The sequence below is a fragment of the Rhagoletis zephyria genome, unplaced genomic scaffold (genome assembly GCF_001687245.7).
Source record: "Rhagoletis zephyria isolate East Lansing unplaced genomic scaffold, Rhagoletis_zephyria_1.1 Rzeph_scaffold_08064, whole genome shotgun sequence".
In the NCBI taxonomy this organism is placed as follows: Eukaryota; Metazoa; Arthropoda; class Insecta; order Diptera; family Tephritidae; genus Rhagoletis; species Rhagoletis zephyria.
In genome coordinates, this window is record NW_016165145.1 from 13,073 (window position 1) to 28,407 (window position 15,335).

The following is a 15,335-nucleotide window of genomic DNA, read 5'->3' on the forward strand; positions in this document are numbered from 1 at the left end:
AAAAAAAAAAAAATTCTCAAAAATCAACAGGATTTTTTAGCTGCGTTAAACTTGCACCTCATTAGTGTAAAATTGTAGGGACTATAAAACTGCATATCCAAAAATGTTCTAGAGATTCGGATTAAAAAGGTGAAATCTTGATTAATCTTCCTAAATTTTTTATAAAGTTTGAAAGTGTGACATATATGGTTTTAGTCAAAGCTTGCACGGTATTTTTATACAAAAGTAACAAGAAAAATTTAGCTGGAAAATCATTAGGAATGTGTATTAAAAAAAATGAACACGTGCGCATTTGTTTGAGTAACTGTACATAAAAGGCGTGCGACGTTCCTTAGTCATCGATGCCCCCCAAACTAATGGACCGACTTCGATAACTTTTTTTATTGACAGGTATGAGTAAAGTACTTAAAAAATACAAAAAATGCCTAAAACTCAAGCATACTAATATCTAATTACCTATCATGTCCGCAGCCATGTNTTATATGGTTTTAGTCAAAGCTTGCACGATATTTTTATACAAAAGTAACAAGAAAAATTTAGCTCGAAAAATATTAAAAAAAATGAACACGTGCGCATTTGTTTGAGTAACTGTACATAAAAGGCGTGCGACGTTCCTTAGTCATCGATGCCCCCCCAACTAATGGACCGACTTCGATAACTTTTTTTATTGACAGGTATGAGTAAAGTACTCAAAAAATACAAAAAACGTCAAAAACTCAAGCATACTAATATCTAATTACCTATCATGTCCGCAGCCATGTCGTCCATCGTAGAGAGTGACATTCTTAATGGGCGCTTCCTTATAGTAATACACATAGCCCAGTATAATTTGTATATTATTAACGGTAAATGTATCTATTTTCAGGCGCACAGCTGTAGAATTGAAATCTTCAACTGTTACATTTAAGACGCCCAGAGGACTGCTACCTAAAAATAAAAAATAAAAAAAAACTAATACACAAATGCACAAACAGCAACTGCAACAGCATACAAATGACCCGTTCTCCATTTGAGTGTGGTGAAACATTTACTGTGGTAATAGGTTTGGCGCTTTTTAAAGACTTCTCAAGTTGACGAATCTTATTCAAACACAGTCGCGGATTGAGGTGAAAATAAATGCTGCCTTTTAATATGGCAACATTTTGATTTGGCGTCCAAATTTCAGATAAATGGTAATTATCGACAGCATAAAGTGCATACCTAAAAGGGAATTGGAAGACGTTTAGTTAAAAAATAAGTTGCGAGTTACTAATCGAAATCCACCGAAATAACGAATAGATACTAACAAATCATCTATNATACAAATGACCCGTTCCCCATTTGAGTGTGGTGAAACATTTACTGTGGTAATAGGTCTGGCGCTTTTTAAAGACTTCTCAAGTTGACGAATCTTATTCAAACACAGTCGCGGATTGAGGTGAAAATAAATGCTGCCTTTTAATATGGCAACATTTTGATTTGGCGTCCAAATTTCAGATAAATGGTAATTATCGACAGCATAAAGTGCATACCTAAAAGGGAATTGGAAGACGTTTAGTTAAAAAATAAGTTGCGAGTTACTAATCGAAATCCACCGAAATAACGAATAGATACTAACAAATCATCTATAAGCTCTTCGCCGCGTATGGTGAGTAAATTGCGCAAGAAATGCAACGACAGCAACTGTGGTGAGTTTATGACTTTCAAATAGCCTGTGATTTCAGTGATATTAACCAGCGCATTATCCAAGTCGGTGATTTTGGCTGAAATAAGATTTTAGATATAATTTTTGTTCAATTTTATTAGCGACTAAGCGAACTTACTTTTAACATCGGTCAACTCTATGGTTAATGAACCATTTACGGTAATACAACCCTTTAAGCTTTCGAAATCATCTGCTGTATGTATGCTATATTTTCCAGCACATAACAATTTACAGTATGTTTGTCCTTTTGCATCGACTTGGCTCAAATGGTTCTTGGGACATGTTTCCAAACAGCCTGAGTCAGGAGGGTGTGGTATCCAACCCATTTGGCGGCACTTGGCGGCGCTGATGCATTCGCGATCTTGATACTATGTAACCGAGGTGGAAAAGGAATGATAAATAAATACCAAGGATGGAGGTAGAAAATTTAAAATTTTACTTAGTTCAAGCGAAAAAAATATGCCAAAATGTAGATAACAGTGCTGAAAAGTAGAAGATGCTGGAGTACCAGGTACTCATGAAATTTGATAAATAAACATCTAAGTACGGCTTCGCAAATCATTGTGCGATTCAGTTAGAGGATAGGCTACAAATTAACAATAGTTTCATTTAATTTTATTCATTTTGTTGGAACTAGTGCACGAATTTTTCATAACCCCTTTGTGACTAGTTCAGGACTGTTTCCGGATCATTTGGTGACTAGTTTCCAACTTCTCCGACATGATACTGAACTGAAATTTGTTGATGTGGCACTAAAGTGGTTCTGAAAAAGTCGTCCCTTGCCTTCAAATGGTCCCAAACAGGTCCCCAATTCGTCCCAAAATAATCCGGAACTAGTCCCGAAATATTTCTCAAATAGTCCTGAACAAGTCGGGAAATAGTCCTGAACCTCTATCGAAGTAGTCCTGAGCTAGGCCCGAAATGGACCCCAAACATGTCCTGAACTAGGCTGCAATGTGCAGAACTAATCCCAAAATGGTCCTTAAATAGGCGTGAACTAGATTCGCAATAGTCCTGAACGGGTTCGCCAAACCATCCAGCAATTATACGCAACTAGTCGCGAAATGGTCGAAAAAGTCGTGTCCGAAAAGTCGGCCCCGAAATGATCTCGAACAAGTCTTGGAACGGTCCCGAAATGGTCCCTAATTAGCTGAAAATGATCGCGAAATGCCCCTGAAATGGTCTCGAAATAGCGCGTATAAAGCGGCAATCACAATGATCAGCGAATGATCCTAAGTCTAATACTTTGATGGATCAAAAATTGATGGTACTCGTACGGGTACTGTGTTTTTTTTTTTATTTTTTATTAAATTTTCTTTCGACTTGTACACTATATTATTTAAATATTTTTTTTTTAATTTAATAAATCTTTATTGGAGCTTATGTATGTATATTTAGTTCGTTTGTTTTTTATTTAATTTTCTATTAATTTTTAGATTTTATAGTTTTAACCGCAAAAAATGAAAAAATGTAATTGTTTTTGCAAAATACCACATTATGATACTCGCGAACAACATTAATTTTTCACCTCCCGGCTTAAGGGTTAAAAATATTTTTTAATTTAACTTTTAACACCTTTACATCAGACTTTTTTTGGTTTTGTTTATATTAATAATTGTTTTTCTGTTTTAGTCAGAGATTTTTTTTTATTTTTTATTTTTTTTTGTTTTAAAAAGCCAGATATTTTTTAAATATAATTGAATTCTTAGAAACCCGTTGTAATAATTTTTTCTTTTTTTAATTCAATATTTTTTATTGACTTAATTTTCCCCTATAAACTTATTTTTATTTAAGCTAGTTTTTAGAAACTTACTTTATTAATTTTCTCTTTTCTTAATTTAATTTTTTCCTTTTTTAATAAAATTTTTAGTTTTTCATTTTTATTGTTTTAAAAAGAAAAATACATATATATACATATATATATATATATATTTAATATCCCTTAGTTTTTAAAAACTTACTGTATTTTATAATTTTTAACCGACTACAAAAAAAGGAGGAGGTTATAAAATGATCGGAATATTTTTTTATGTATATTTCCGCATAACTTCGGACCACGTCAACCGATTGTGACAATTCGTTTTCTATGGTGGTCTCATCCTAATCTGGTTTATATCCGATCATTGGATCATTAAGAAGTTAACGGTACTCCAAAATTTTTATATGAGATTTGAAATCGGTTGTATTTATTGTTTAAAAATTACTTGTTTTCTTTTTTAATCGAAATTTTCTTTTAATTTTTAAACTATATTCATTTAAACTGTAAAATATTTTTATTTTTAAATTCATTGAATTTTTAGGAACTTATTTTACTTTTTCTTTATTTTAATTATGTTCTTTTTTTAAATGAAATTTCTTCCAATTTTTTAATGCGATGTTTTAATATCATTTCATTTTTATTATATTTTTTTAAATACATTTTTTGTTTATTTATTTTCCTTCTAATTATTAAGTTTTNTTAATATCCCTTAGTTTTTAAAAACTTACTGTATTTTATAATTTTTAACCGACTACAAAAAAAGAAGGAGGTTATAAAATGATCGGAATATTTTTTTATGTATATTTCCGCATAACTTCGGACCACGTCAACCGATTTTGACAATTCGTTTTCTATGGTGGTCTCATCCTAATCTGGTTTATATCCGATCATTGGATCATTAAGAAGTTAACGGTACTCCAAAGTTTTTATATGAGATTTGAAATCGGTTGTATTTATTGTTTAAAAATTACTTGTTTTCTTTTTTAATCGAAATTTTCTTTTAATTTTTAAACTATATTCATTTAAACTGTAAAATATTTTTATTTTTAAATTCATTGAATTTTTAGGAACTTATTTTACTTTTCCTTTATTTTAATTATGTTCTTTTTTTAAATGAAATTTCTTCCAATTTTTTAATGCGATGTTTTAATATCATTTCATTTTTATTATATTTTTAACCGACTTCCAAAAAAGGAGGAGGTTATCAGTTCGTCGGAATATTTTTTTTATTTTTTTTTTATGTATGTTACCGCATAACTTTAGACCACGTCAACCGATTTCTTTTTGCATCGGAAAGGTAGAGTCTCAGAGGTGGTCCCATACTAATCTGGTTGAGATCCGATCAGTGGATCATGAGATATATATATATATATATTTTTTTTATATGGGAGTTGAAGTCGGTTTTTTTTTTGCTAAAAATTACTAGTTTTAAATACATTTTTTGTTTATTTATTTTCCTTCTAATTATTAAGTTTTATTGTTAAAAACGTCTTGCTAAAAGGCAAAGAGAATAACGCTAAGGCCTCCTCATTTGCAGATCTTGCAAGTGGTCTTTAGAAAAACAAATGAGCTTTTAGATAGTTGCTGGAATTGACAATTGTCTTTCTTCTCTTAATAAAATAATACTGACCAAAACAGTGTTAAATTGAGTGTAGCAAACAGAAAATCCGAGCTTCAATAAAAAGTTTTGGAGAAAACGGAAACTATTTAAATATTTAGCGTAGGCACAAAAAAAGGACTGCTCTGGAAAAAAGTGGTAACAACAGGAAATTATGGAACGCACCTGATAGTAGTTCTGTGGACAAGCGTCCACACATTGTCGCTCCATGTTCAGATTCGCGCACAACTCGCAGTTCGTGCCGTCGCAACCGCTCAGACAATTACGATCACAACAGCTACCATTTTCATCGCAGCCACGCATGCCGCAGTCCGACCGACAATTGACAATATTGCTGGTAGCAGGCCGTCGTTGTGGCATATTAAACTTCCAGCAATGCTTACGCAACTTCTCCGGAAGATCTTCCTCGACGATAACTTGCCTGGTGCTGCGAGCGCATTGCGTACAGTGATTGTGCAATTTATTATTCTGCATTGAGTGGATGAAAACAAAAACAAAAACAAATATATAAGCCGTTGCTACAGTTCGAATTCAAAAATGCAAACCTTATGCCAGAAATGCTGCTGCGTGCTATTGCCCAGCAGCTGTACCCAGTTCACCGTATCCACATAGCACAAAGATGGATTACTTTCAATGCGTATATTACCCTTTTGTATGCGTAGCAATGACTTCAGGCCCAAATCTTGCAAATCGCGATTTTCATACACTACCAGCGCAAACTCATCGAACAACAATTGACGGCCGCGTATAATTTGTAGATGTGGAAATATTTGCTCCAAACTTCGTAGGCCATGCACACGATGAACCAACAGATAATCGCTAATCTCCGTCACGGTGGAGGCGAATTGCCGCGCGGCAACATCGTTGGGCGTCATTTGCAAGTGCGCCAGCCACACATGCCCCAACACGCGCGTACAATTCTGTAGCAATGCAAAATCCTTCCTTGTGCGCACCTCAATGGAATTGCATGTGCGGGGCGGTGTTGGCGACTCCGGTGGCGTGTTACTCGTACTAGCAAAAGGGCGGGCAGCAGCATCGGCATACACTTTGTCTGCCGTTGCGATGGGTGCATCTCTTTGTCCGATTGCCGCCTGCAGGATGAGCGCCCAAAGCAGTAAAACAAAGAGGCTGCGTTGTAGTGTTGCAGGTACTATATCCAGATGTTTTGCCATTGTCCCCGTGGGTGATTGTCTGGCAACTGCAGTTAGTGCATTGCCAGCTGACGCGGTGGCAACTGAGAACGGCGGCGGCGGCGGCGGCGGCGTCGTTGTTGGATGGTTGGGTTGGTTACAGAACTTGTTTGCCGTTATTTTTTCTATAGTACTGTACTACAGACATATGTAGATATGTATGTACATATGTATGTTCGTTTGGATGTAATTCAATTAAGAGCTTGACCTCGCCGCTGAGTAATGTCAACATAAGATGAAGAGTGCGCTTCACTGTCGTCGTCGCAGTTGTTGTTGTTGTTGTTAAGTGAGTGATAATTACAATGCTATTGGCAGCTTGGATGACATCAATTTACTAAACAAATTTATTTTATTCACGTTTCACTTTTCTAGGAAGTCTTTCAAAATGGTTAGAACTATCGTGTTATTCCGTAATTAACGCTTAGATTTCGAAGTGCGCGCCAACAAAGTTGAAATTGAACTGTTCGCAATTGATCGTTGAACTGAGGCGAAAAGCTCCCATCGATATTGTTGTTATAGTTTCTCCAACAGATATTCAATTAAGCGCTTCGAATGAAGGAAGTTACTGGAAAGGCGAAGGTGTTCGCATGGCTGAAAGAGAAAAAATATATGAGCGAAGGGAATGCACGCTATTATTATAAAGGTGAGCTCAATCACTTTACTCATCTGCAAAGTATTTTAAAGTAAGGCAAAGAGCATCGAAGTAACGAATGTTATATTTGTTGTTGTGTGTATGAGTGCGCGTTTTTGTTAACCAATCCTCCTACTTGGCTGCATTATTTTGCAGAATCTTCTGTGATCGGAGTGCATATCGTCGGCGATGCTGCAAAGCGGTCTATGTCTATTAGTAACCTTGACATTTAGATGGTCTCTTACGTGCACCGGATTGCATCTGTAAATCTTTACACCCTAATAAACGAATGACAAAACTGGCTACCTTTGGCTGAAGAAGATGAATGGTTGCCAGAAGCGATCAGATATAGATAACAGATCAATTAAGCACCAGAGGTAATAAGTGACATAGAACGTTTTGCAATATCACCGACGTTATGTACATACATATGTATATGGCGGTTTTTGGCCACTTGCTTATGCGTGTTGGAACCGGTTCCGACAATGAGAAAATTGTGCTCCTTAAAATTTGCTAAAAGGAGAAATCCACTTGTGAGCTACATTTTGTATTGACCCTGGAAATAATGGAAAATGAGTCCACTTGTTGCCGGTAGGCCAAAGTTGGGTGCTGACTAAATCTTAGGAGGCAATTTGTCTGTTATTGCGAAAGCAAGTATTTGTACTAATTTGCTAAGAGGCCCAAAATACGACTCCATAACTGCACAAACTTAATTGAGTGCAGTTCATATGTATTCAGCAGTTAGTACTTTTTGGACAGTTAACTGAGCAAAAAAAAAAATAAAAATCGGATTTTTACTCAAACTCGAACAAAACTCTAGGTTTGCGCGATGATAATTGAGCCGTATATTCCCTGCTTACAGCAATTTTTTTAAATTCATTTTAGCCTTATGCAAGGGCTAACTTGAGTGATTGAGTGAGTGAAAAAATGAGTAGGTGTGTTTGTTACTTCTGCACGCTGTCGCGGCTCAACAAATTTAGATTAAATTTAGCACACAGTTAGTTAATAAACTCGGCTAATGTGTATGCAGATAATTTTTCAAACAGTTAAAAAGTGAAGTCCACTTCAATAACCAAGTTAAATGAAATATTAAAAATAAAAAATGCCAATAAAAGCCTTATAGAAAAAAAGTTTGTCCATCTGTTTAAAAGTGAAATTAAATTAAACTATTAAGTAATTCGAAATATAAAAACATGCATTCTTAACGAAAGAGGTTTACAAAAGATTTATTTCAAATACATTTATTTCGAAAATAGTATTGAGTGGGTTGCCACATGTTTAAAGAGCGAAATTAGGTTATATGTAGTAATATGTGATATGAAATACAGCAATAAGGATGTCAAACGAAAACGGTTGATGAAAGCAAACATAATTTTAAAGAGGGCTGCCACAGGTTTAAAATGTTAAATTATAATGAATTCATAAGTTAAATTATATTAAATTGATAAGCTAAATGATAAACATGCAAACATACAAACATAAGTAGGTACATATCAAAATATGGACCCAAAACGAAAGAGATTTTGGAAGCTTTATTTTGAAAATATTTTTGAAGAGGGTTGCCACCTTTTTTAAAACATTGAATTGGATATTTTTAATAGGTTAGGTGGGTATCAAACAAACAGTAACGGCCACACAAAACCATAATTTATAATTAGTTAATACGTTTTTGCATATTTGTTATTTTTTATGCACTTTTGTGATTTATTTAATTTCAGTATAATAAAGTGGAAGTTTGTAGTACTAACACTTACCATTAATTTTTGAAATTTTTTCTAGTGTAAGGTTTGCTAATTTTCTTTCATACAACATTTGCTCGAATTTGTTTTAATATAAATTTTTTTTTTTTAAATATTGTGTTTTCTAAACAAATTTAAAGTTTTTGAAAAAAAAGCTTGGCAACACTGGACGTAGATAAATGTATAGAGTGGGCGCCTAGTAAAAACTAAACGATTTACTATTTTAACAATTAGATTTCGCTTCTCACTGTTTGTTCGCAGCTGACCTTGATGTTGACGGCTGACACGATAGATGTATCGACCGATCAGACTCCGTTTGCACGCCGAAAATCAACTGCTTCCTGCCCTCAAGTGGTTCGATATTGTTTGAGTTGCGCGCGAGAGGTTACTTAATGGCCTTTTTCGCGATCGATTCAGTGGCTAATGAATATATTACATATATATTTAATAGTGTTAGCGGCATTTCCGTCTAGGCTTGTTCTTTTCGCCCGTGCGCCCATTGAGATCGAACCTTTCGGCAAGTGAATTAAAAGTGAAAGGCGCAGATGCGCTAGGCAACAGCATAAACCGATACTGTGGCGAGTCTACCGTTACTACCGGAATGAAGAGGTATCCAGGAAGCTCCGTTAAAATGCGGTGGGACATACCTGACTACAAACTGTCCTCTGACACCCTGCATTAGGGGTGAGAGTAGATTCGATACCTTCCGGCTACTTGTGGAAACGGGCTAGGTAGTAAAGAGCGGCTGAGGCACTGAGATATGCTTGTCCAAACCCTTGATTATTTTTTTGCCATGAAAAAGTTTCTCATAAAACCAGCAAAAAGTTTAATGTCCCTCCTGCCCTACAAAATTCCGGGATGTGACGGAATCTTTCCCACCCAGCTACAATAAGCTAAGAACATGCTGTGTCCTCTGCTTTTTCAGGTTTGTACAGCCTGCCTAACCCTAACTCACATACCATACGAGTGGACAAACGCGATGGTTGTCTTCTAACCAAAGGGGGACAAGGCAGCTCATGTGAATCCGAAGGATTTCAGGCCTATAAGCCTCACCTCATTCTTTTTTAAAAGTCTAGAGAGGCTCATTGACGAATATATTCGACCGAATGCATATTCCAAGGGAAAATCCGTGGAGACTTCACTTCACGAAATCGTATCGACGATATCGAGGGTGCTTTCAACAATGTCTATCTCTTATGGTGGGCGTGCAACTGTTTATGGTGGATTTTGTTGGGCTCCTTCTCCAAAAGAGAACTGTGTATTATATCAGAATTACAAAGTATGTGACCAGAGGAACTCCCAAGGGGGCAGTCCTGAGTGAGTTTTGGCAAACCGAACTCAGTCTTGTAAACATCTCGTGCAGGGAATGAACCTCCGCTCCTCCAGGACGGCCTATCGCTATTTATTCTGACAGCCAGACTGCTATCAAACCTCTTAAATCTAGCGGAACAACGTCCAAAGTAGACCTGCTGGCATGAAGATGCTCCTTGATTGTTGGATGGATTCCTTCACACCGGGAAGTTCCTGGCAACTACTTAGCCGACGAGCTGGCAAGGAGGGGGATAGAAATATCTGAACTTAATTCTTCATATGGCATAGCTCTAATCTCCTGCAAACACGCGGTGGCAGGCACTCTAACGTAACCTAAACTAGGCTACTTACGGAAGCGCTTTTTACATCTTCTACCACTACTTACGTTTTATATTATGGACTGTGTATGAATTATGATTAGTAATTCGACTCGACGAGCGAGCGTGACCTTTGCGTCTAGCGCCTCGATAGTTTTCCTTGTGGGGCGTTAGGGGGAAGAAAGAAAATATGACCAGAGCTTGTCCAAAAACGAGATTTATTTCCGGCCGAGATCCCACCGCCCGTAAATGACGAGGTAAGAATCGCGATTTCGGAGCTGTAAAACAACAAAGCTAATGGAGCTGTCGGCCTACCAGCTGAGCTGCTGGGAAGCTGCCTTTGGTATACCTGTGAAACTAACACGATCGCGAAAAATGGCGTTGAGCAACTCCGTCAAAAGGTGTAGGGTTCTTCCGAGTAGTTCGATGTCAAACGATACCAGGAAGGGCGACTCCCTGTCCTTGATTTTCCCAATTTTAGGCATTTAAGAAAGCTTAAGGTCGCAGGAACTTGACAGCCACCAAAGTGGATAAGTGAAAAAAAATCATAAGATTTTCTAGTTTAAAAAGGGGTTTTACCACAACCTATAGGATACCGAGAATTTGGACTTCTTTGTTCTTCGTTAAAAAATTAAGGGTCACTCTAATGTGCATATGTGTGTAGGTGTGTTCCATTAAGCCTTGTCAAAAAGCGCTAATGATGCATACGTCCCAGAGCACTTGCGGTGATTAATCCCCTTAAACTTTATCCGTTTAATTATTAGCTTTGATATAACTCCTTTCTTTAACACTTCCAACAATCTTCTACAGAATTCCTTCATTTAAAGCATTCTAATTAAATGAACAAACTCAAAAAGTCAAAAAGTTTCCTAACACAATAATTATTGTAAGAATTAATAAGCCACTTCGCAGAACAACATAAATTACCTTAACACACATAACTAATTACTTCCCTAGAAAAGGGGGCAAAACAAAACTTTTCTTTGACGAAGTGTCACCAAATACCAGCAAAAGCAACAGCAGCAGCATCACGAGTTACACCAGCAATAGCAACACAGGGCTACAATGCCGCAGCCAAGCCCTAACCGACCCTAATATCCTTGCCCTTGCCGTGCATTGGGCGTTGTTTAGGTACCCATTGTTTTGCCCGTGCTGCGCGACTATGCGAGCGGTGTACGAGTAGTACAACGAGTGGTGCACAGCCGCGGAGAATGAAGAAAAAAAAAAGGAATATATATATAAAAAAAACATGGCTTTAATTAATTGAAACTGTAACATTGGCCTCAGCTGCCACCCAACAAAAAAAATTAAAACTTTGTTTAGCGCTGTAAAAATGCTATCCAGCAGCAGCCATCCAGCCAGCAGCCAACTAACCAGCGAAAGATGGCAGAAGTGGTGGCAGCAGCATTGCAACACTTTTTGAATGGTGTGAAATGATTATTTACCAGTATTTGAAGACCGCGAGGCATCCACTCGACGTTATTTACTTACATAAATTAAAACCTACATATACATACGTACTCGTACATAAATATGTATGTAAGTACAACCATGCAAAGTTAAGCCACTTGAAAAATGTTAAGTACAAAAACATGCAATATAAAATTTGAATTAAAAAAATTTACCACTATTTTGAAATTTCACTGAGAGCGGGGTAAATGTGAAAGCTTTTGCTAAAAGAGAGGAGAGGAGAGAAATGAGAGTGGAAGAGAATGTGAAAAAAACATAGGTGAAATGAAACAGTGAGCGTGTGCTGCACTGCGCATGCTTAAAATGTGTGAAAGCTCTAAAGCTCTTCTGCCGGAGTGTTAATGAATACGAGTAAATTAGAAAACAGTTTTAAGTACGACCGTCGGCTCGTCGGTTTCAAAGACATTCTATTGTAATAAATACATAAGTAAGGGACTTTGGACGCGTTTTTGTTCTGAAAGGTTCATGGCTGGTGGTTTAATACATATGAATGTATGTACATATGTACATATGTATGCAAGTGTTTTGCATTTTCATCTTGGGGGTTTTGGTAAGGTAGGATGGTAGGCAAAACTTTTCTCGGATATTAACATTGTAATGCACGTTAAGCCTTTAACAGCTATAAACTTACTGTGTGATGCAAAGATAAATGGTCAGAGGAATTCGGCGTTGGCAACAAACATACAACGAACTAACTATAACGAATTTTGGTAAGCATTTCCAAAAACGCTAGAAATATCAATAAAAAATTAAGAACTTATAAATCCATATGTACTAGTAAATCCGTAAGGTGTTGAAACGCCCAAGTACGTGGGTAAGAAATTGCGCACAGTAGGAAAAATTCTCAGAAATTGCGAAAATTATTTTTAATAACAATAATAGATTGGCGTTTATACATACATATGTTAGAGTTTGTATTTTTATGAGAAGCGGTTTTTGATGGCAGAAATACACTCGGCGGTTTGCCATTGCCTGCCGAAGGGCGACCGCTATTAGAAAACAACTTTTTTGTTTTTTATTTTTTAACCAGCAATTACCCGGCGTGCGTCACTGCGACTTAAAAGATTTTTTTTTTTTTTTGATTATATCTGCATATTAATAATTCATTTATTCTATCAATTTAATTAAATAAAAATTTTCAACAGGTGCAACCCTTCTCAAAAATGTTTTCGGCAGTAAACTTTCCTAAAACTCTTCAGTTTGACATCCGCGTTGCAATATTTAATTTGTCTTATCAAAGAAATTAAATTAAAATTTTCAAACATGTGGCAATCCCCACAAAAATATATTCGGCTGTAAGCCTTCTCAAACCTTTTTTTTTTGACAGCCATATTACAATATCTACTTTATTTTATCAATTTATTCAAACTGCACTTTTCAAAGAGCTGGCAACACCCTAATTTTTTCCTTCTATATTTTAGGCTAGACCTCTACCAATGCATCGGTGAAAACTGCATTCAATTCCATGCATTAGTTTTCGAGTGATGTGCATACAACCATACAGACAGACAGAGAGAGGCCTCGCATGGTGTCTCTCATTCAGTACATAAAATTCTAAATCACCGTACCGTTAAACAAGTTCTAACTTCAACAACACATCTACAGGCCAAGCTCTTGCATATGAAACCAAAATTTTGAAATTCCAGCGAACTGTGTTGATGAGCTTCACAAAAAATGCCGTCGGGTATTATATATATGTATATATACATATTAAGATATATAGACTTTTCGAATAGGTGGCAACTATAATCAAAAATACTTTCAAATTAACACTTTTTTAAAACTCTATTGTTGGATACTACTATTTTAACACGTATTGTATTTAACAAATATAAAACTTAACTAAAGTTGACTTTTCAAATAGGTGGCAACCCTATTCAAACTTATTTTTGATCTAAAACCGTCAGAAATCTCGTTCGCTTGATATTTTTATGTATATTTAAATTATCTTTTGAATTGATTTGAGTTCTGCTTTTCAAACAGGTGGTAACCCTCTTCAAAAGTATTTTCAATCTAAAACCATCTTAAATATCTTTAATTTGACATTGTGATATATATATTTAACTTAACCTTTGAATTTAATTGAGTTTGACTTTTCAAACAGGTGGCTACCCTCTTCAAAAGTATTTTTAAACCAGAACAAAATATGTTTTTTTTTTTTTTATAAAAATATAGTTCATGCAACAGCAAAAATCAGCAGAATCAGTTTTTTAAATTCCATATAGAACTCGGTAAAAATGTAGAATTACCAAAAATTTTCATCAAAATTTGATTTCTTAGAAAAATTTGGAGTATGCAACTTTGTAGCCCATTAAATTTTATGATAACAAAGAGCAAGATTCAAGTCTCTTAAAGTTGCCGTTGATTTTTGAGAATTATTTTTGTCAAGGGTTTTTCGCATTTTCTTCTATATAATGCATTAACAAAATCTATTTTCATGTAAGTCTTTCTGATTAACTTAGTCTTTAGTCTTAAAACTGTTTGTTTTAGTAAGAATTTAATTTTAAATTACTATTTTTTTCGTAAAAATTGTTAAAAAATTACTTTTTTATTTATTTTTTAGTATTACTAGTGTTTAGTTCCAATTTCCATAAGTCTTTTTGATTTACCTAGTTGTGTAAACATCTGTTCCCCAATTAGTACCGAAGTGGCCCCGAACAAGTCTCGAAATGGGTCCAAAAAGCCCTAAAATGATTCCGAAAAACTCCCGAATTGGTCCCTGAACTAGTCCCGAGTTGGTTCCCGTAAAAGTCCCGAACTATATCAGCGAGCGGTGTTCCTATAACAGCTGATTAGATTTTTACTGAATTCGTCTTGGTTTACGAGTTATGGTTCACGCAAATTTTACCCCATACCGAGAGCAATGATGTTTTCATATCTTCAACCAAGGCCATATTTTAATTTAATATACCTTAATACATATTTAAGAAAATAACATAATTATTGGAAGGCGGAAAATGTTAAATTTCGTAGCTTGTGTAATAAAAACCTTGGATTTTACTTTTTTGAAAGGCCATAAGAATATCTCCTTTCAATAAAGAGTGGTATCACAAGCAATTGACCATTTATGGTCCAAGTTAGAGATGGGTGCGGGATATCGGGAGCCGCGAGATTCACGCACTGATTTCAAATGACTGAGATGGGCGGTATCGGGAAGGTCTGTAAAAATTTTGCGGGCGGGACTGAATATTCAGTCTCATGCCCAGCTCTAGTCCAAGTGATAGCTTTTTATAAGGCAAACACCTTAACCTAAGGAATATTAGGGTTTAAATCTCTGTTCATACTGAAGTTGCAAATATGTTTAGTCAATCTGATTCAACGAAAGCCTTGTAATTGCCAAGCTTACGCACACTTTTCCAACGCATATTGTATGAAATTTGATATGATGCTTATGTTAATCAAATTAAGCCTTCTCATTTCTCATGTGATACAAAAAAAAAACATTTTAAAGTTTAATCACTTGCTGTCAAGGCCTGCTTAACCACATGCTAGTATGCGCCCATTAAACATATTTCCTGCCTATCCCAACAATTTTATGCAAAAGCAACAGTCGTCTGAAATTCCTATTACAGGAAGAAGCTTTAACGGATTCACTCTCAATTGAAAAAAAGGCGCG

General features: G+C 35.7%; 1 protein-coding gene across 2 annotated transcripts in view; it reads right to left on the reverse strand.

Moving 5' to 3' along the window:
- Nucleotides 1-6,828, reverse strand: part of Sdr (Secreted decoy of InR) — a 14,672-nt gene extending 7,844 nt beyond the window's left edge. The window contains exons 1-6 of one of the 2 annotated variants that reach the window (XM_017630726.1): nt 5,607-6,828; nt 5,227-5,529; nt 1,803-2,052; nt 1,598-1,742; nt 1,303-1,511; nt 741-927 (exon numbers count right to left, since the gene is read on the reverse strand). In XM_017630726.1, the coding sequence (XP_017486215.1) occupies nt 741-927; nt 1,303-1,511; nt 1,598-1,742; nt 1,803-2,052; nt 5,227-5,529; nt 5,607-6,233 (1,721 nt within the window). In that variant the 5' untranslated portion in view covers nt 6,234-6,828. The remainder of the gene's footprint in view (nt 1-740; nt 928-1,302; nt 1,512-1,597; nt 1,743-1,802; nt 2,053-5,226; nt 5,530-5,606) is intronic. The other variant, XM_017630725.1, reaches the window with a different exon arrangement.
- Between the last annotated feature and the right edge of the window lie 8,507 nt (nt 6,829-15,335).